General features: G+C 45.8%; 1 protein-coding gene across 10 annotated transcripts in view; it reads left to right on the top strand.

Moving 5' to 3' along the window:
- Positions 1–21485, top strand: part of Zmat3 (zinc finger, matrin type 3) — a 31625-nt gene extending 10140 nt beyond the window's left edge. For 5 of the 10 annotated variants that reach the window (XM_063282485.1, NM_022548.2, XM_063282489.1 and 2 more), the window contains 4 exon segments: positions 10746–10865; positions 12532–12698; positions 12816–12916; positions 14966–21485. In XM_063282485.1, the coding sequence (XP_063138555.1) occupies positions 10746–10865; positions 12532–12698; positions 12816–12916; positions 14966–15177 (600 nt within the window). In that variant the 3' untranslated portion in view covers positions 15178–21485. 10 annotated transcript variants of the gene reach the window in all.
- Positions 21486–22460: the final 975 nt, after the last annotated feature.

The following is a 22460-nucleotide window of genomic DNA, read 5'->3' as shown; positions in this document are numbered from 1 at the left end:
CTACCTCCCGGATGTCCCACCTTCCATTTCCTGCTGAAGCCATAGACCATAGGCTTTTTAATTGACAGGCAATGCATCCATAAAATACACAAGATATCCTCTCTACAGCAAGAGACAGTTTTTAAAAAAATGAATAGGCAGAGAACGGTAGAGGAAGACACTTTGTGTCCGCTGGCTTCTGCATGCTCAGGAATGTTCACACACTGCGATTGCATTTTCCCGTATAAATTAAAACAACAGTGACTTTCCCTATATGCTTAGTCCCTCCTCTTAGCTTTCCTCTCCCCTCTGCTATTTTCAGAGTTTGGCCTGGACTAATTAGACCACAAAAGGTCTTCATCTCCTATTCTTCCTCAGCCGCAGTCCTTTGGTATCTACTAGTGTTCCACTGAATTAGACACAGTTTAACACCACCTATCCAGGCTTGCATGCATGTCAGCATTTCTAATCTCAGCTTATTTTTTTAATTAAAATTTAATTTATGGTATGTGTATATGTGCTCTGGTTGCATGTATTTCTGTGTCCCAAGTGTGTGCCTGGTGCCCACCGAGGTCAGAGGAGGATGTTGGGATCCCCTGGGACAGGTGAGTGTGAGCCGCTGTGTGAATGCTGGGGACCTCCCTGGTCCTTTGCGAGAGCACGCACCCTTGACTGCTGATCCAGTTCTCCAGTCCTCAGCTAATTTTTACATTTTCAAAATTTTCTTACCCACATGAACCAGGAAAAGTCAAAATGTGCTTCAGGTTTGGGTGGGTTTTTGCATTTTTGTAAGTAGTCTAAGCACTTTGGAACCTATACAGATCTGGGCTGGAATCCGACTCCATTGCTTTAAATTAGAAAACCTTTTCCTATTCAGTATCTGTCTGTAAAGCACAGACTATTATCTTCCCTTTCAGGATTGTGAGGATTGAGTATTCATCTTAGTAAACAATGATTGGTTGAGATGGGTTTCTGTTATTTAGAATGTTTGGATTTAATGTTTCTTTTGCTGTGATAAAACACCAGGACCCAAAGTAAGTTGGGGGAGGGAGAAGGCTTATTTCAGCTCCAGGTTACCCTCCATCATTGCGGGACATCAGGGCAGGAGTGGAGACAGAGACCATGGAGGAATGCTGTTTATTGGCTTGGGCCTCATGGCTTGCTTGGTTTGCTTTCTTATAGCTTACGTACCCCAGGACTGTCTGCCAACCAGAAGTACCATGCTCAGTGGTCTGGGCCCTTCTGTCAATCACTAATCAAGAAAATCCACTATATATTTATCTTAGGGTTTCTATTCCTGTACAAACATCATGACCAAGAAGCAAGCTGGGGAGGAAAGGGTTTATTCAGCTTACACTTCCACATTGCTGTTCATCACCAAAGGAAGTCAGAACAGGAACTCAAGCAGGTCAGGAAGCAGGAGCTGATGCAGAGGCCGTGAAGGGATGTTACTTACTGGCTTGCTTCCCCTAGCTTGCTCAACTTGCTCTCTTATAGAACCCAAGACCACCAGCCCAGGGATGGTACCACCCACAATGGGCTGTGTCCTCTTGATCACTGGTTGAGAAAATGCCTTACAGCTGGGTCTCATGGAGGCATTTCCTCAACTGAGGCTCCTTACTGTGATAACTCCAGCTTGTGTCAAGTTGACACACAAAACCAGCCAGTACAGTACTTCTCTATAGATTAATCTTATGAAAGCACTTTCTCAATTAAGATTCTGTCTTCCCAGATTGCCAAAGTGGTGTCAGGTTGATACAAAAACAACCAGCACAGTTGGCCACTTGTCATTTGGGTGTACTTGTCACAGTACATCACTTATTAAATCATAACCTGTCCTTTCTTATTCATCCCTATGATCACATATTAATTTCATAATATATGCAGCATATAATATCCAGCAGTCTCTAAAATTTTTAATATTTTAAAAGTTCCGCAGTCTCTCATTTTTTAAAAATATTTTAAAAGTCCAAGTTCGCTTTAAAAATTCAACATCTCTTTAAAAGTTTGTAGTCTCTCTAAAATATCTAAATATTTTCCGAAATGTGTTTCATAGCTGTGGGTTCTACAAGTGGAAGAAAAAAGTTAAATATTTTCTTACTTCACAAAGAAAGAACCAGGATACGGTTAACATTCAAGTTAGAGCAACACCAGATCCCACCAGTGGGAAGCTCAGTGTCTGACATGTGGGACTCATGATCTGATCTTCTGGGTTGCTGAGGGCTTGAGCAGCTCCAGCTCTCTGGCTCTGCTTGTCCCACAGGTTCAGGTAGGCTCTGTTCCACAGCTGCTGGTGTTAGTGGTCATCCCATGATACTGGCATCTCCACTGGAGCTGTACCCCTTGAGAAACTCTGACACATTACCAAGTTAGGCTGCCAGTACAAGGTACAGCCTTAACCCCTCTAGACCACAGCTGTTGGCTGACTCTGAGAAACACTCCCCAGAAGACTTTTCCTCTCAACAATGCCGTTCTTTACTTAATCACAGCAGATTCTTCAGCCCCAGCTGACCAGTATCGATTGTCTCAGCAAAGGAAACGTTTTACTTTAGTAGTTCTGGTCTCTTGTTAATCACAGCCAAATTCTTCAGCTTTAGCTCACTGGAGCTACAGATTCTTAAATCAAAATGATGAATATCGGGGCTGGGGATTTAGTTCAGTGGTAGAGCGCTTACCTAGGAAGCGCAAGGCCCTGGGTTCGGTCCCCAGCTCCGAAAAAAAAGAACCAAAAAAAAAAAAAAAAAAAAAAAAAGATGAATATCCTCATAGAGACTGTGACTCTCAAACTTCCCCCTGAACTTTACAAGCCAGTTTTCTATCCTCGGAACCCAGCTTCTAAGTTCCCACAGGAGCTTAAACTCATATTTCCAAGTTCTGAATACTCAATAAAGTCCTTCAGGTCTGTCACAGCAAGACCCTACTCCTGATACCAGTTTTTGTCTTAGTTAGCTTTCTATGGCTGTGATAAAACACTATGAACAAGAAATAAGTTGTAGGGTGGTATTTCAACAACTCTCAGGTCACACTCTGTCACTGAGGGGAGGCAAGGCAGGAACTGACACAGAGGCTGTGGAAGAATGTTCCTTATTGGCTTCTTCCTCATGGATTGCTCAGTGTGCTTTCTTATTTAACCCAGGACAAACTGCCCTGTTTTGGCACTGCCTCCAGTGGGCTGGGCCCTTCCATATCAGTTGTTAATCAAGAAAATGCCCCAAAGACTTGCCTAAAGGTCAGAAATAATTTTGGGGAAGAATACAGTGAACTTTATTGATGTTATTCAAGAGAGTAGGACTCGCTAGACCCCTTGTTATTGTGGAGGTCTGGGATGGTACCCCTTCCCATTCTCTGCTGTCAGATCCTATCTGCCATGTTCTCTGGTCCTCTTGGGGTCACCGATGACCTGGTAGGCCAAATCTAACTGAGTCTCTTTTGCCATCTTGGTGACATTTGATACTGGTAGCATTTTTCCCTCTTAAACTATTTAAGAAATTATCTTTTCACATCAAGTACTGTCTGTGGAACAAAGAACTCATGATGATACAGTGGCTGCTTGCTGGCATCTGCCATGTGTGTCTTTTCTTCTCCTGTCTGCTTTCTAGCGCTCAGCTTGGACTTGCTGTGTTTTTACAGTTCCGCACTCTGTCTACAGGCTGCTTCTGGTTGCTGAAGACCGACATTGGGCCTTTGCTTCCTCGGGAGGAGAGGAACAGCGTCCAGCCAAGTTCTTTCCTTCTAGTTACACTCGGGGTTGTGATTCCCCCGTACTCAGATGTTTACATGGATGACATTAAACCCGCTTAATATCATTTTGATCCTTATGTGGACGATAAGCTTGAAGTTGTGTTGCTTTTCCTTGGCTTTCTATTGGGTTTCTTGAGAACAGAGAAGACTCATGCCCTAAAGAAAGCCGTTACCGTCCTCTTTCCTCCCCATATTACCTCTTCAGTGTCTCTTTGCTGTTCATAGTTCCATTGCTTGAAGCCCACTCGTTCCTTCTTTAGATCTGTGTGAGTTGTTTCACATCAGATCACGACTCCTGCGTGGCCTTTCCTACCTCCTGGAATTTTAGTTGCTCTTCTCTCCCTTCTTTCTCTTATATCATGGTTATGATAGCGCCACCCCTCCCCCACAGACTTCTACCACATCATCCCATGGAATGCCCCTGGGTACCTTAGGTCTCTCGTTCTTACCCCATTTTTCCTGTTTACTCTCTGGCTTGTTTCACACCTGTCAACGTTGTACTTCTGTTCATGGTTCCTTGGGTTACTATTCTCTAAACATTGGTATCTTCTTCCTGGTCCCCCCCCCCCCCCTTTTTTTTTGTTTGTGTAGTTAGAGTATAGTGTGGTCACAGTACTCCAAGGAAGAGAGAACAAATGTAATTGTGTATTCTAACTGTAGGTTAGTTTATGTTGTCCCAACACAAGCTAGACTTATTTGGGCTCAATTGAGAAAGTGCCTCTATAATTGCCTGGGATCGAGTCTGTGGGAGGGGCGTTTTCTCGATTCATGATTGACGTGCAAGGGCTCAGCCCACTGGGTACAGTGCCGCACCTGGACAGCAGGTCTTGCATGGTATAAGAAAGCAGGCTGAGCAAGTCACAGGGAGGGAGCCAGCAGGCAGCATCCGTCCATGGCTGGGTTTCACTTCTGTGGCTTCCGCAGGCATGGACTATTAGCTGTGAGTTGAGGTAAATGCTTCCTTCTTTCGGTTGTCTTTCTCTTGGTGTTTTACCACAGCAGTAGAAACCCTAACCAAGACACCAGCAAACCTCACTTTTTTTTTTTCCCTTCAGAGTTGAGGACCGAACCCAGGGCCTTGCGCTTGCTAGGCAAGCGCTCTGCCACTGAGCTAAATCCCCAACCAAACCTCACTTTTAAGTAATGTGAAGTAAACATTCTCAGCTCTTTCATTTCAAAACGTATCGTCTGCATTGTGCTGTACTAGAAACATATAGCTCTAGGTAGAATTAAAAACCGTTCTTCATGGTTTAGACTTGTCTAATGTGGAAGAGAAATAAGCCTCTGGGCTTTATTTCTTTGTAGGCAACCTGCTTTAATTTTCTCTCCCTCCATCTCCTTCCCTGTAAGGTTTTAAGGGTCTTCTTTTATTCTTTGAGCCTGAAATTTCATACTGATGGATGTGTCTGGGTCTGGGTCTTTAAAATTTGTTCTGGTCAGCACACAGTAGATTACTTTCCGTCTGCTCTCATCCATTATCTAAGCTCTGGAGATGGTTAAAACTTTTTTAAAAACAATATCCTCGGTGCCCCCCCCCCCCCAAAATCTAGAAACCTTATAATCCCTATCCCTTGACTAAGTTTCTTCTTGCTTCTGCCTAGCTTATTGAAATATAGCGATGTGATGATATAATGTGGTTTTGGAGTTTTGACTGCTGTTTTTATATAGTAATCTTCCTGTCCCTGGGGCTGTCTGTCATTCTGTGCCCCTCCTCCAGAGGTCGCCTGACACTCTGGATGGTACCACTCTCATACGTGTCATGCTTTCCTACACATGCATTCACAAGTTTAACTGGGCACTCGTGCACATGGCTGTGACATGTGTGGTCTGAAGGTGGCCATGGCCCAGCATGGACTTTCCATCCATCACAATTCATGGATCAGTCTGTCCTCAGTGTAGACATGAGGCACCTCAGCATATTATCTTTCCTTTATTAAGTTGAGAACTTTTTCACTTCAAGGGAGTGCCTTCTAGTTTCTCTTTGTCGTGAATGGACGCCAGCATTGTAGCACTTACAGAAAGTGGTGGTTCCTGGCACACACGTGTTGTGATACGACGACATCTATCTCCTGGTTGGTGACTGAGGACTGAGGTGGTAGCAGGTTTAGTGAACTCAGGTAAACCAGAAGAAAGGGTGGGTCATACCCAGGCAGACGAATTACGAGCGTTTTTAAAATGTGTGAATTGTGAGTCTTTTTTTTTCCTTTTCTTTCCTTTTTTTGTTTTTGTTTGTTTGATTTTGACATAGGGATTCTCTGTAACAACCCTAGCTGTCCTGGAACTTGATTTATAGACCAGGCTGACTTTGAACTCTTAGAGATCCACCTGCCTCTGCCTCCTGAGTGTTGGTATTAAAGGTGTGTGACACCATGCCTGGCCAAAATGTGTGCATCTTTATTCTGGAGTTTTCTGTGTTATACAGTGTGACACCAGAAGTGAAACTGAGGGGTCAGGGAGGGCTCTGCACTGCCTGTCCTGAGGGGCGAGGGTGGACTCTGCATTGCCCATTCCAAGGGGCTAGGGTGGGCTTCTGTCTCCTCCCTTCTAATTATTAGTTCATTTAGTTTTAATTTTAGAAGTAGCCTTGATTTGAAATACTATATTAATTTTATTTATCTTTTTACTTGTTTTTTTGAAGATTTATTTATTTTATGTATGTGAGCACACTTTTGTTAACTTCAGACACACCAGAAGAGGGCATCAGACTCCATTATAGATGGTTGAGAGCTACCATGTTGTTGCTGGGAATTGAACTCAGGACCTCTGGAAAAGCAGTCAGTGCTCTTAACCACTGAGCCATCTCTCCAGCCCTGTTTTTTGGTTTTTGATACAGGGTCTCACTCTTTATTTAGCCTTAGTTATCCTGGAACTCACTCTATAGACCATGCTGGCCTTATATCACAAAGATCTCCCAAGGGCTGAGATTAAAAGTGTGTGTCACCACACCCAGCTTCTATTTTTTTTTCTTTTTTAATTTGATAGCCATTCTTTAAACACCAAGGCTCTTGATTTCTTACTCTTTTCAGAGCATCCTTTTTAAATAGGAATTCAATTAAAAATTTATTTATTTACTTATTTGTTTGTTTATTTATTTATTTTTACACTCCAGATTTTATTCCCCTCCTGGCCCACCCCCTGAGGGTTCCACATCCCATTCTCCCCCTCCCCCTGCCCCCCTCTATCAGGATATCCCACTCCACCTACCCCATCAGACCTCTAAACTTCTTAGGGCCTCCAGTCTCTTGAGGGTTAGGTGTATCTTCTCTGACTGAACCCAGACCTGGGAGTCCCCTGCTGCATATGTATTGGAGGCCTCATCTCAGCTGGTGTATGCTGCCTGGTGGGTGATCCAGTGTCTGAGAGATCTTGGGGGTCCAGGTTAATTGAGACTGCTGGTCCTCCTACAGGGTAGCCCTCCTCCTCAGCTTCCTCCAGCTTTTCCCTAATTCACCTGGAGGGGTCAGCAGCTTCTGTCCATTGGTTGAATGCACATATCTGCACCTGAGTCTTTCAGTTACTTGTTGGGTCTTTTGGAGGGCAGTCATGATAGGTCCCTTTTTGTGAATGCCCCATAGCCTCAGTAATGGTGTCAGGTCTTGGGGCCTCCCCTTGAGCTGGATTCCCCTTTGGGCCTGTCGCTGGACCTTCTTTTCCTCAGACTCCTCTCCATTTCCATCCCTGCATTTCTCTCTCAGACAGGAGGATCGGAGCTTATTTGAAGTCATGAACTTGAGTATTTATTTTGTAGTCTTACAACCTGCCTGATGTGCAGTATTAGAAATACATCATGCTTTTGCTTTTGAGGACAGTGGTTTTTGACAACTGAGGATGGTCCCCGGGTACCATGGACTCTGCATGTGGATGGTTATTTCCTGTTTTGGTACTTTCTTAAGGATTTGGAAAACTTGATCACTGCTTCTAGTTTGAATGGTCTTAGACTTGAGCTTCATCCAGTTTCCCAAGTGTGGATGTCTACATAGAAGTACAATGATCAGTTCTCAGGCACAGATCCTGAGCTGGGCGATTGGCAGGCTGACAAGCCCTTGGGAGGTGGTGGGAGGATGGCAGGATGGTCAGGTGTTCTGCTTGGCTTCACAGAGAGTTCTAGGCCAGTCTGAGCTGCCTAGACCCTGTTTCAAAAACAGAAGCAACAATAAACTCACCCCAAGCCCGCCACAGCGCCAACATGGATGAAAACTGCACGACCTCTGAACTTTGCAGACTGTTGTCATTTCACCGCTGTCTACGGAGAGCCCCTTTTGCCTCTGGTGTTTTAATGTTTCCTTTAACTTAGACAGGCCACTCCTCCACCTCCTCCTCCTCATCTTTGCCTCCCTTAATGACCTTAGAGTTTTTGAAGAATGGTTTTGTTGAGTGTTGCAGATTTTGCCCGGTTTAGGCTAGTTGGTTTTGGCAAGAGTACTAAAGACATGATACCGTGTCCTTTCTGCTGCGTGACTCAGGATGTTTCCATGATGCTAATTATCTCGCAATTAAGGTGGTGTCTACCAGGATCTCCTTGGAAAAGATGCCGTTTCCCTGTTGAGTAAGGATCATATGGACAGATATTTTGAGACCGCACGTGTGTTTTTATTTCTCATCGCACTTTTGCTTAGTTAGTGATGTTTCTCCTCCGCACTGACTATTGATTACAGTGGGGCTTGCCAAAGAGTGTGGGAAGGGGTGGTGCTGGGCATGGGACCAGGGCTCATGGGAGGTATGTGTTCAGTCACTGAGCTGTGTCTCTCACCCCTTCTCAAGTCTTAATTTTCAGATAGTCCTGCGTTCCCTGCTCTTGTTGGTGGCCTGGGACAGTGGGGCCTAAAGATGAGGTGAACTGCAGTCCTGCGCAGTAGCCAACTTTATTCAGAGCATCAGACAGTTTACACTCTGAGGGTTGAGAGTCACCTGAGTAAAGTGAATCCCGAGGACAGCCAACATGGTGAACATGTTTTTCCATAGAGGCACGTGAATAACAGCTGAGGTAGACCCAGTCCTGTCTGACATGCACCTGGAGGAGCATGAAAACTGTGGGAACGAACGGTCTTGCGTTTGTTAAAGACACCGAGGTCACAGGACTGTGCTTTGGTTTTTAGAGATTTCTCACAAGCACTCAGAACTCCCCTCACAGTACTGTGTTCTTGTACTGTGTTCCGAGACTTAGTTACCCAGGCAGGCCTTGAACCTGTGTGAACCTCCTTCCTCAGCCTCCCCACTAACTGGAACTACAGGTGTGTACTACCATGTCTGTTGTTTATTTGTTTATTTGGTATAGACTCTCACTATATAGCCTTGGCTGGCTTGGAACTTACTACGAAGACTAGGCTGGCCTTGAACTCCTAGAGATCCACCTGCCTCTGCCTCCTCAGTGCTGGGTGGGATAAAAGGAATGCACAGCCACAACCCTCTGCCACCGTTTATTCACTGTCTGTAGGAAGTAGAGTTGGAGCACAGATGGAGAGGAAGGCCAGGGTGGGCCTCGGACACTGTAGAGCTTAAGGTCTGACGGGGGAAGAGAGATGGGAAGAGGTGAGAGGAAGCCACAGAAGACAGATGTTCTGAGAAGGACTGAGGGACGGTCAGTGGTGTCGTATTGCTCAGAGCTCACGTAAGATAAAGTCACAGAGGGGCCAGAAGCTTGACTCTCGTAGGTAGTAGATGGTAAGTGTAGGCTTAACTTCTACAACATGGTTTCAAAGCAATGAACTGTTTTACCCGTATTCAGAGTACTTTTAAAGGTGATGTAGTTATTCATGAGTGTATTTATTTGCGGCGTGTGTATATAGAGTGTACGGAGGCTGGAAGAAGGCATCGATCTCCTAGAATTGCAATTACAGGTGCCTGTGAGTGCCTGATGTGGGTGCTGGGAACTGCACCCCAGTCCTCTACGGTGGTGGGAAATTCTTAACTTCCAGGTCATCTCTGCAGTCCCGCCAGAGTGCTTCTGATTCTTCCCACCAGTTTGTATTTATCTGTTAGCTTAAGGGATATATTCCTGTGATTTGTAACTTAAGACTTGGTGAGAAAGGCCACTCTGACTTGGGAGAAGTCTGTAATGTTGCCCCAAGCCACCAAGAGTCATGGCTCTGCTAATGTTCCCTTCTGAAGGTGTGCACCCACAGCAGTTCCTCCACTGTGAGGGAGACATGGTCGGTGGATATCGGCAGATTGTTACAGGGTTTCTATGAGCAGTGAATGAACGGAGGCTCGTGCACATTGACCTCTGCATGAAGTGACTCAACGTAAGGGCTGTGTTTGTAAAAGTGATTGGATTAGCCATCTCATTACTTGATTCGGAAGCCAGTTAGATCAGAGCATCTCGAGATTTCTGTTGAAGCAGTGGTGATAAGCTTTAGACAGGACACAGCACTGGGTCATGCGAGTCTTCTCTAGACACTTAGAGGAAATTAATTTCTTTTGGCTGCATTCTGTTACCTGCTCCAGATAAAATACAGTGGTTCTCTTAGAACCAAATGATAGACCCTGCCCTTGGTTAGTTATTACTGACACAACCCCTTGGGAAGAGGGGACCTCAGTTGAACGATTGCTTCAGTCGGGTTGGTCTTGACTATGTGTGTGAGATGTTGTCTTGATTAATAGTTGATGTCAGAGGGTCCAGGCCACAGCGGGTGTCACCATCTTTACCTAGGGTGGGTCTGGGCTGTCTAAGGAAGCCCGCTGAGCATGAGCCAGTGAGGAAACTGGGAAGCAGTGTTCATCCATGGTTACTGCTTGAGTCCCGTCCGGCCCTGCCTAAGTTTGTGCTCTGACTTAGTGACCTGGACGTGTAAGCTAAATTAAACCATTTCCTCTACCAAGTTGCTTTTGGTCATGACGTTTACCGCAGCAAGGGAACACAGAGCAAGCCATGGACTCTTGTTCTTTAAGATGGATCCAGAGCTGGCCAGTGGTCTGTTGCCCTGGGTGCACATCAAAGATAGTGCTGCCGGGGTGGGGGGTGCATGGGTGATCGCCATCTGACAAAGCGTCCTTGTTGTGATTGTCTGCTTTGTGTTTACCTCTAGGGTAAAAACCATGGCAAGAAACTCCGAAATTATTATGCAGCTAACAGCTGCCCTCCTCCAGCCAGGATGAGCAGCGTGGCGGAGCCTGTAGCCACACCCCTCGTCCCTGTCCCTCCCCAGGTGAGGCTGTCCTATACACATGGTCATGGGTACAGTTGCCTGTGCCTGTGTCAGGGTCAGGCTGGGCAGTGCCCTGAAAGGTTCTCGGTACTCCTAACTCCTATAGCTGTGTCTGCCAGAAAGTTCGAGCCTTGGGTCTCTCACTGGATTTGGCAGTGATGTGTGGGATCGTGGAACAATACTGTCATGTCTATTGTTCTGTGGCTGCAGATTTAGGTTCAGTGGCCATGCAGTGTCTAGGCTGTGCTGTGAAAACAACAACAACAACAACAACAACAACAACAACAACAACAACAACAACAACTAAAAACATTTAAGGTCTAGAGAAATGGCTCAGTGGTTAAGAGCATTTACTGCTCTTGTGAGTCCTGGGTTTTGTTCCAAGCATCCCCAAGGTGGACTCACAATTATCTATAACTCCAGTTCTAGAGGAAGTTCTTCTGATTTCTGAGGGCTCCAGGTCCATGTGTTACACATGTATACACATAGACAAAAAAGCTCACATGTGTGAAGTAAAATAAATCTAAAAAAAATTCCATTGAAATATTATTTCTCTTGATTGCTTTGATGCTGGCTTAAATCCCGCACACTAGGTAAGTTTCTAATTGGCTTCATTCTAGTCCTGGACCCTGACCTCATTTAGTATTTGCCATTACTTGGAAGTGTTGACCTTATTATTCAGAGCGTGGTCCACGGGCTGGCAGCACGAGCCTCTTGGGGGCTTTATTAGAAGCCTGGGAAAGCTAAGGAACTTTCCATGATGTTGTACATTTTGAAATGTTGCAAAGCAAAATTTTGTTTCACCCAAGCCTGATATTCCGAACCACCAAGGTATGTTACTTTCTGGAGTGTTTTCTCCCTCAAATAGGTTCCCCTGCTGGGTCTCCTCCTCAGACTTACGGGAAATGAGATATTAAAAGTAGTAGCAGAGGCACCTCCAGCCGAGTGGTTTGTACATTACCAGTCAAGTGGCTGACCCTTTCCTCTTGGGAAAATAGCACAGGCTACTTTGCTTGTTTAGCACAAACTCTGTGAAATGTGAAGATGCCCCTGGAGAATCTTCTCTTCCAGGTCAGACAATGCTAGCTTGTTCCCCACCCCACCCCCCAGTTTTTCTAGATAAGGTATGGTTTCTACAAACTTAACCATATACTCTCTTCCACCCAAAGTTTACTTTGTAACTTTTTGCTAGCCCAGTGCAGTTTAGTATCTTGTGTTTGGTTTCCTGGCTTAGCAAGGCGAGCTTTCCCTGGCTGTATAGGCACAGGTGGTTTGGAGAGGTTGTAGGACCAGAACTTTCAAAACTTCGGCTTTGAGTCTAGGTGGGCTGCTCAGTTCACAGTTGGTGCTCAATAAGGTGGACTGCTCAGCACACAGTAGGTGCTCATTGTTTATTGGTGGATTTTGGGGGTTGGGGATTTAGCTCAGTGGTAGAGCGCTTGCCTATTGGTGGATTTTGAGTAGACTTCTTTACTTATTCACTTGCCTCCTACCCCTTAATGTCCACACTTCAAAACCATTTTTTTTCCCCAATGGACACTAAGTTAGGGCTTCCAGTCTCTCTTTCCCTGGGTTTACTTTCTTATTCAGTGCCTCACATCTCAGGGCTCTGAAGGATCTTGGAGGAGAGAGGTGTCACTCTCTGCTTCTGTGTCTTTGCTGGCAGGTGGGCTCCTGCAAGCCAGGGGGCAGGGTGATCCTGGCCACAGAGAATGACTACTGTAAGCTGTGCGATGCCTCCTTCAGCTCCCCCGCGGTGGCACAGGCGCACTACCAGGGGAAGAACCACGCCAAGAGACTTCGTCTGGCCGAAGCTCAGAGCCACTCATTCTCGTAGGTATTGCCATTGCCTCTGAGGACAGATTGTTATGTGAGAGCAACTGTGGCAGAGGAGGAGCTGAAAGGGAGCTTTGTTCGGCTGGCTCACTCATTTCAAATTCCTTTCACCAGGGACTCTGCAGAGGCGGGGCAACGGCGGACCCGGAAAGAAGGGAGTGAATTTAAGATGGTGACCACCAGGAGGAATATGTATACAGTCCAGAGCAATTCAGGTAGCCTGTGTGTCCCGAGTGTACAAAGCCCACATGTGTCTGCAAACGATAGCAGTAGGTGGGCCTAACGAATTAGGTTAGTGATTGTTTTCCTGAGTTGCTCTTCTAGCTGACAGCCTGCTGTTTCTTTCTGGTATTCTCTATTTCCTATTCAGTAGACTATTTATCTTGGATTTAGTGTTTTAGAGTCTCTTTTACGTCCTTCTTAAAAATAGTTATCAGAGGGTTGGGGATTTAGCTCAGCGGTAGAGCACTTGCCTAGCGAGTGCAAGGCCCTGGGTTCGGTCCCCAGCTCCGGAAAAAAAAAAAAAAAGAAAAAAGAAAAAAATTAGTTATCAGATGAGATATGTAAAGCCCGTTATAAAATGGACCCCCTTGTGGGCTGGGAAGATGGTGCAGGCATGCAAGCACGAGGACCCGAGTTTGATTCCAGTCTGAAGTGGAAAAAGCCAGGTGCAGCAGTTCACAACACCTCTTACCTCAGGTGGAGATGGAAGGTCCCTGGAGCTCACTGGCCTAACAGCGTAGCTAAGTCAGCAAGCTCCAGGTTCAGACTCAGAACTCTGAGACTCTGGCTCGAAATAGAAGGTAGGGAGTTATTAAGGGAGAAACTGGACACGGGTGCAGGCACGTATGCACACTCATGCTTCCTGATTTTAAGTCACACCACGTTCAGTGTGACCTTTAAACAGATAATAAATGAGAGTTCTCTAGGAAGTTCTTGTGATGTGTGCATTCATTGGAGAGCCGTGTGTTTATGGGAGTGTTCTCTGCTTATCGGAGTCCTGGCTACCACAGCCCTCCTGTGCCATGCACGCCAGCAGGGGCTGTTTGTACAAGCAGGGAAACAAAAACAACAACAACAAAACCAGATTTCACCGAATAACAAGAGACAGCTGAATAACAAGATACAGAAAGTCAGAAAAGCCTTTGGTCTGATAGATGTGATCTTAGCCTATTACTAGTTATGGCCAAAGTCTACTGAAAGACAAAGATGGCCGAGATGAAGGAACATCTCCTAGCCGTGTTAATGTCAAGGAAAGTATATTTTAGGATGGGGATGACACAGATCAGGTTCTTTGAGTAGAGCAATCCAAACAGAGATGGGGCTGGAGCCATGGGTTTACCCTGGTCCTCACGCTGGCTTCAGATTTGTCACAGTCCTTTGCTTCAGGCACAAGCCGCCATGCTTGGCTACAGTCGTTTTATTTTCTTATTTTTTTTCTTTTTCTTTTTCTTTTTTATTGTTAACCATTTTATGTTTACATTTCAAATGTTATCCACCTTCTTGGTCTCCCCTCCATGAATTCCCCACCCCATCCCCATTGTCTCTAAGAGGATGCTCTACTGTCCACCCACACCTCACCTCTCTAGCACTCCCCTTCTCTGGAGCGTCAAGCCTCCACAGGACCACATGCCTCCCCTTAAGCTGATACCTGATGAGGCCATCCTCTGCTGCATGTGTTTCAGGAGTGGCTAGTCTTTAAACATTTTTAAGAGCCGTGAGCATTTAGAACTACAGGCTTGGCTTTATAGTCAGTGCCCTGGCACTAGTTGGAAAATCATGTTTATATTTATAATTGAACTTTTGTGTACATGTAACTAAAGAAAAAAATTCATTCACCCCTCCTTCATTTAAAGTTAAGAGTCGGAATTTGAATTTAGAGTTACAGATCACAATGAGGACTGGTGAAGTATTTTTACTAAATGGACATTCTGAGGATTCGCGCGCGCGTGCGTGCGTGCGTGCGTGTGTGTGTGTGTGTGTGTGTGTGGTGAGTGTGTAAAGGCTAGAGGTTTAATTTTGGGGCGTCTTTCTCTATTGCTCTCCACCTTACATTTTAAGACCGGTTCACTCCCTGAACTTACTTACAGCTTACTGATTGGCTAGGCTAGCTGGCCAGCAAGTCCCCAGGATCCACCCGTCTCTGCCTTCTGCACTGTGGTTACAAGCCCAGGCCATGATGCTTTTATGTGGGTGCTGGAGACCCGAACTCAAGCCCCACCCCTCCCCTTCCTTGACCCTCACGCTATCTCTCGCTTCAGCAGGTCCTTACTTCAACGCCCGTTCTCGGCAGAGGATCCCGCGAGATCTCGCCATGTGCGTTACTCCAAGTGGCCAGTTTTACTGCTCGATGTGTAACGTCGGAGCTGGCGAAGAGGTGGAGTTCCGGCAGCATCTAGAGAGCAAGCAGCACAAAAGCAAGGTGTCCGAGCAGCGGTACAGGAGCGAGATGGAGAACCTGGGCTACGTTCAGTGATGGCCGCCCTCACAGAGAAGCCTGTCCTGCCTGTTTGCCTTCTGTCGACCTGCCTTGCTTTGTGGTCCTCCATGCCTACATTCCTCATTCTTCTGCTTAGTGCGAGTAACCTGCAGTGGTGCCATGAGCCGCCAGGTCGGGGTGGGCGAGGGAAGTGTTTCTCATAAGTCACGACGATGCTCTTTTGGGCCAGCTGTGTTAAACAACTCACAGTGGTGTGTGAGCTTCCTGCCCCCTCAGGTGTAACTTCTTATCTTGGCCAAGTTCTGGTTAAGCAGTAGTAGCCTGACCATTTAGAGCCATGAATATTTAAGGATGGCACCCACTTTTGCAGTTTTAGTTTTACGCACATTAGACGAATTGACTTGAGTTCTTCTGATTATAGAGGAGACAGGTAAACGGAGATTCCTGTTTCCGGATGCTCCTGGGAACCATTACTACAGTGTGGTGTTGGTAAGATGTGCTGTCATGGTGTGTGCATGGGTCTCTCAGCAGCCCCTGGTTCTCTGTGGCATAACTCTCCCTCCATAATTGACACATAGGTTTTCTTGAATTCATACACGTCCAGAATACTATGTTCTTGTGGACATGTAACGTCATCTCCAGCTGTGAACTGCACACATGTAATCCTATCTCCTCCTGTACTTAGATCAGCTTCTCCGCTCACCCCATTCTCTTGGCCCAGATGTGCCGGCAGTTTCGGAGACCCAGATTTGACTAATGAGTTGAAGATGGATATTCTTTTAGAAAATATATTTTCAGATGATTCAAGGAAATGCAAGGATGTGTTTGAGATTTCAATTTGGAATTCTATTTTCACTGATGATTGTGTGAACTCCTGGGACAGTCATTCTATGGCTTTTTGACGATTGCATCCTGACACTGCCCTGACATGGGCGTGCCTGGAAGATACCCGTCTGCTGTTTCTTAAGTGGAAAATTTCCTCTCTCTCTCTTCTTTTCTTTTCCTTTCTTTCTTTCTTTCTTTCTTTCTTTCTTTCTTTCTTTCTTTCTTTTTTTCTTTCTTTCTAAGCTGATCAAGTTTCGGTGTCATTTCCAATAGAAAAACATACAAACATTGCATTTTCTTCTTTGCCTCCTTGAAGAGACTGAAAAACACAGATGACTTTGGTGTCTAATGATTATAATGGGATTCTTATTTTTTAAATAAAAAGCCATAGTGTATGTCTAGACGGACTGATGGAGTGTTATGTGAACTTGTGTTCACCGTGTGTCCTTTGTCCTCCCCTTTTCCTTCCTGTGTGTGAGGCCAGCACGCCCGTGCTCTTAGGGAGGTATGCTTCTGCAGAAGGCTTAGAGCAAGCAGTATTTTGCACTATTTAACAAATACATATTTCACTCTTCGTGCCACCTGAGAGTTCTCTGGGCAGAAGGAGAGGGAGGAAACGCTCAGCTCCCTCCTTTCCTTTTCTTCTTTAGAATAGTTGAGGACCCACAATGAAAGGTTAATTTTATGATTAGCTTCTGGAACAGTACCAGGTTACTTTCTCCTGGTGAAATTGCTGGTTTCTGGAAAAGTAGAACTGTTCGGTTAAGCACTTGCCCCTTACAAACAGAAGAAAGTACAGCATTAGTGTAAGATTTGATCTCCATTTGTAGTTCCTCATACCAAGGACCCCTCCTGTGGCCGTCTACAGAGCTGGTCAGTTTAGGGCAATTTAGGGTGTGTCTTGTTAGCCGTTCGGTTGCTCATTTTGCTGCTCAATATAATTCTTCGGTAGACTTAAATATATTGTTGGCCACTTGTTCTGTGATGGTTTAACAGTCTCATCTGTTTTCTCACAGGGTGTGTGTCTAAGTGTTTCTGTGTTTGTGTCCCCAGTTTTATATGATATCCCAGAGACAGTTTCACCTCATCTTTATCTCAGATAACCTTGAAAGATTCTGGGTATGGATTTACATTTTATAAAAGTTGACACTCATCTGCTTTGAGTTTTTTCCTCTGGGAATCAAGTCAAAGGATATCCCCTTCCCCCATCCCCAAATGCTCTCCTCCTGTATATACAGAAAACAGTGGACTTAAGGACTTGATGTGTTTTCAAGCCTCATGAATTCAGGTTTCTAGTCTCCCAGTGCCCTTAATGGATGTTAGGGACGCATAAGTGTGGTTTCTTTTAGAGTAAATGTTAGATTTCTGGTGTTATTTCTATACTCCTTTGAACTAGAGAGGGTGATGTGTTTGTTTTATGACACTCTGGTACCAGGTTGCCTATGATAACTCCGTTTGTTTCCGACCTCTGGAAGTTTATAAGTAACGGCTATGGTCATTGTTGTGGATGTCTCAAACACTTAGAAGTTCCCTGACTGAGGCTGTGTTGTCCTTACTTGTATTCAGTGGGTAGGGCAGAGGCTGTCAGAACTGCAATGGTGCAGTTTCTCACTCTGTGAACTCTGTATGGACAGCGTCCCTTCCTTGTCTGGTCAAGCTTCGGTGGCATCTGAGTCAGTTAGGCGAGCTCTCTGTTAGCTTAGTTTTGCAGTAGGAATCCCCCCCCCACCCCCCGCTCCCGTTCCCCAGGAATCCTATACATTTTGGATGTCACAGTCATGGATGGACAGAAGTGTAAGGGGGACCTTGGTCCAAAATTAAGTAATTGCAGTTTCATCGATTATCTGTAGCATCGAGGTCTGTTCCTGTGTGGCTCTCTGCTTCATTCTGAGGCCAATCAGAACACCCGGATCTAAGGCTTCAGGAAGAGTCCGGTTTCAGTCAGATGGTCTGGATCCCATATGCCTTCAGAGGGCATTAGCTTTGGAAGTTCAGATATAGCCCTGTGTCCTTTGACCTTGTAGACATCGCATTAAGCAGGCATTTTGCTGGTCTGGGTTGATCTAGTCCTGCTGCTTGTAAATGCATGCCTGTTGTTTTACGCCTGTCTGCTTGCCTCTTACAAACTGAATCCTGCATTCTCCCACACTGTTTGTCTTGACAAAAGTTCCTCCTCAACACTTTCCCTTTTGGTTTGCCACTGGCTTCAAGAGTTAGGAGGTTTGAAGCCCTGGAAATGGATGAAGGGCCATGGCTGAGAGCTTGTGATACGCTGAGGTGACTTTCCCGCCTCACCCCTACAGAGCTGCCCTGTGGAGCTTTGTGTAGCCCTTGGTCTACAGCCCTACAATCCCAGCAGGGAGAAAACATTATACATACATATGTATACCTGATTAAGTGTTCTGTGTAGCTAGGGACTTGGAACTATCCCAGCCTGCGATTCCGGGGAGAATGAGCAGTGCCAGTCAGTCCAAGGGCAGGTGAGTGACTTCCTCGTAGTGCTTTCTTTGCGGAGAGGCCCAAGAATGTTCTGTAAATGTCAAGAACTTGGGCTGGAAGTATTTACCAGAAAAACTGGTGGGCTGTGTACCCAAGCGCTGGAGCGTCTTTAGAAATGGGGAAACATTTTGTTGGTGTATGCAGAAGTTTATGTAGATATTTGGAACAGGTGTTTAAAAAAAAATTCTACCTTGCCCCCTCCCCTTAACTCTCTGTTAGGCGTTTTATATGTGAATTAAAAAAAAAAAAGCTTTGTTGCTTTTGTGTTGTGTTTGGGCGAGTGTCCCGTGAGCTGCCATGTCAGCGTAGCTGAGTGGACACTAGCTGTGTAAATAACCTCTCATGCGACATTTGTGTGGATAGCTGTGTGGCATTTCCTTCCATTATCAATAGGGACTCTGTGAACGCCCTTTCTCTGTAGCTACCAAAAAAAGCCCTGGCTTATGGTCCCCTGTGACCTTGTGTCCGTTAAACCCAGAATATGAGTGCCTTTAGCAAGCGTTAGCATTTCACAGAGGGTAGAGACGACAGAATTTACTGCCATTAACCACTGTTCATAAAATAGCTGGAAATAGCGACGATCCTCGTGAATTCTGTTCTATGTCGTGTGTCCCCCCCGTTTCTTAGTGCAGTCTCGGTTTGCTTTTGGGTACAGTGTGCACTCTGGACAGGAGCCTGGCTGCTGAGGCTGGCAGTGGTCACCTCGGCGGCCATCTTCGATGCTACAGAGGACTCAGAGCTTGAGATGCTGATGCTGGAAAAACTTCCTACACTGACCGTGTTCCAGCTGGTTCTTCTGTAGAGTGGAGACAATTATGTATCTACAAACAGTGTATTGCGAGACTGTCTGGGACAGTAGCTCCAGATCACGCTGGACTTCATCTCTGCGTGGATGGAGGGAGCTTGCCAAGCAAGATCGAGGCCTTTGGAAACGACAACTTCCTTCCTTTGACTAACTGAAAACGCTAAAATTCCTGAGGTCTTTATGATCTTTTGAACATACAATTAAACCAATTTTCATGTAGAAATAGTAACATTTGCCTCAGAATTTTATTACGAAGAATTTTGGACATTTGTCAAAGTGGAAAACATTTTGGAGTACACCTACCTAACTCTTCTATCTCCTACTATTGACATTTCCCCACTCGTGTTCCTTCCTATCTCCCATGAGCCAATTGCTGTGTTCTTCTGTCTGCCCCTCAGGACGGATGGCTCTATACATTTCAGACAGCGTCCATACCATGGGCAGCATACACTAGGATTAATATTTAAATGTTAATGTCTTAGGAAGACCGCATGTGTAGGTCTTAACCTAAGCCAGTAAACAGTCTCTGTTCTCTCCTGTGGATATCAGTCTTCCTTGTCTCTGTTCTTGAGTGTGCTTAGAGTTTCCAACAAGTCTGCACCAGGTTCCCTGGCCCACAAACCTTATGTTCCGGACAGGACTTGCTGTGAACTCCCAGGCGCTATAACCATTCGCCTCCTATGCCTGTACATAGCAGGATTAAACTTGGAGACAACAGTTCTGTCCACTGAGGGGTGGGCAAGCCTTAGAGCAGTCTCCAGCTTTCCCCCAGTCATGTCAGGGAAAACTGCCGTCTGCCTCCATCCTGTGCCCACCCTATGTGGCCAGCTCTGCAGAACTGAAGGGGTTTGCTCAGGTTGGATGGATCGGATGGGTAGGACCAAATCACAGGCCAACCCTGAGTGCTCTTAGGTTGTAACCTTAGGCTTCCAGTGTAACTGAACACTTCCTTTGTGCCCTTAGAAGGACTGTATTTATTTTCTACCAATTACAATTTTAGTTTTAGACATTTCACAGTTCTCTTCCCGTGGTCATTTGTTGTTTTGCGATGCTCCATGTAGCTCAGGTGAGTCAATTCTACCACGCAGCCAAGGGTGACCTTGAACTCCCCCGATCCTCCTGCCTCCACCTCCTGGTGCTGGGATTACAGGCATGTACCACCATGCCAAGCTATGAATAAATTGTAGTTTTAATTACGTCCAAAGCAATTGCTAAAATCTCACTGCACTGTTGAACACCGACTCATGCAGGGTCTGCCTGATTGTTTCACTATTGCAAATGGTGTTCCCATCACTGACTCGCCCATGCACTCTCTACCTGATGCTTTTTTTTGTTTAAGAAATGACTCCATATGTCAGGGAGAGCGATATTGATTGTCTTAGGGCAAAGCCCTATTGGGAACAAACCCTCCTGGAAGTGGCTGGTCGGTCGTTGTTCTGCCTTCTTCTGGTTATCTGATCACCCACCAAAGGTTCTGTAAGCCAGTGTGTCATTTTGTAAGTCTCATGTTGACTCTGTTCACCTGTCTTCCCGCCCCCCCGCCCCCTCCCCCCGCATGGGTTTTGTGTGTCGTCTTTGAAATGCCTTATTGGGTATGCCAGGCTCTGCTGTCGAGCATCCCAGCTGTCTGCTGAGACATACATATCCTCCCTGGGATGTGCTCTTGATCTGGAAGCAACACTGACCTAGCTTTCAGTATCAAGGGTGCATTTTAACACAGCTATTGTCTTAAGTTAGAAATGAAGCAGGAAGCCGAGAGAGTGTGGAACCCTTCATGTGATCAGTGTGGTGACCTGTAAATGTGCTTTTGCTGTTTCACTGGAAGGGACGCAGCTAAGAAACGCCAGTCCAAACCCGAAAGTGGGGCTGTGTCATATATCACGCCCTCCACTTGTCACTTGGCCATTGAGAATCTGAGCAGGCCATCGGGCAGTGGGCCAGTCTCTATGTTCTGGGGCTACAGAGCTGACTGACGTCACCGGATTCAAACCAATCAACTGTGAATTGTGAAACTGAAGTTGTTCTTTCGGTTTTTATCTCCCTCAGCCTATTAAGTGTAGAAGTCCGAATGTCATTTAAGCTTAGACCACTTATGTTGGCTCATCTTGGCTGTGTACTCTCATGTATGTACTGATTTCTGATAAAGGCTTGATGATACTGTAACGGACTTTCTGTGTTCAGTTCAATAAAACAGTTTCTGAGTCTCATCTCAAAAGTGTGTGGTTATGAATGGGAGACGAAGGGCGCCCAGTGGTCAGCACACAGGTGTTATCCACACACTGCGGATGAGCTGTGAGTTCCCATTCACGCCGCATGTGCTCTACCGTGTGCTTTCCGTGGCTTAGGACACTGAATTTGCAGACTTGCTGTGGGGTTCGCTTAGCTATCCGTCCACCCCACCTTCCTTCCCAGCTAGCCCGGGACCTGTGAGTATTCTGCTTTGTGATACCTTCCAATATTTATGTTCCCTTCAAATTCTGAGAAAACGAGCCCAGAAGCAGGCTGACCACTGCCTCTGGAAAGAAACACACAAGAGAGCAGAAGCTCAGTCATGCCTTGGGCGTTTCACCTGTAAAATGGGTATAATCCCTGTGAAACACAGTCCTCACAATCTCTGGAGTGCTGTGTGGTGCGTGGATCATGCCTTGAGTGTAAATGTTTGAAAAGCAGAGTGTAAGCTCTAAAATGGCGTGAGGAGGGGCATCAGAGGTGTCTACGTCACAGGACCCTTGCAGTTTCTCTGCCTGTAGACGTCCTGAGATGGGGACCTTAACAGCTGCTTGTAAGACAGCCCTGGACAGTCCCAGGCTGCCAGTGACCTGATGGAAGAGTGTGAAGGCCACACCCAGTGTTTGTGAAGAGCCTTTAAGACTTGTCTCCTGAGCTCAGTGCAACAAGAGTATTAATAGGACTGAGATATAATCCTAGTTCAAATGTGCCTAGCACACGTGTAGCCCCCTAACATACTTGAGATGTGCACCTGCCCTGGGACTGTGTCTGAGATGGAGTGCTCCTGACAGCGGGCAGATGTAGACCTGCCTTTGGAAGAGAGAAGCTGGTGCGTTAAGCTTGGCATTTGGGTTTTTAAGTATGTAATTAGAGCTTCAAATGTACTTAGGATGGCAGCCTTCCCTCCAGACAAGAACAAGATGGCTTTCATATTAGCTTCATTTTCTAATCTTTGTTAGCC

Source organism: Rattus norvegicus, chromosome 2 (assembly GCF_036323735.1).
Source record: "Rattus norvegicus strain BN/NHsdMcwi chromosome 2, GRCr8, whole genome shotgun sequence".
Taxonomy (NCBI): domain Eukaryota; kingdom Metazoa; phylum Chordata; class Mammalia; order Rodentia; family Muridae; genus Rattus; species Rattus norvegicus.
Note: the sequence above shows the minus strand (reverse complement) of the source record. Positions and strands in the feature narration are given on the sequence as shown.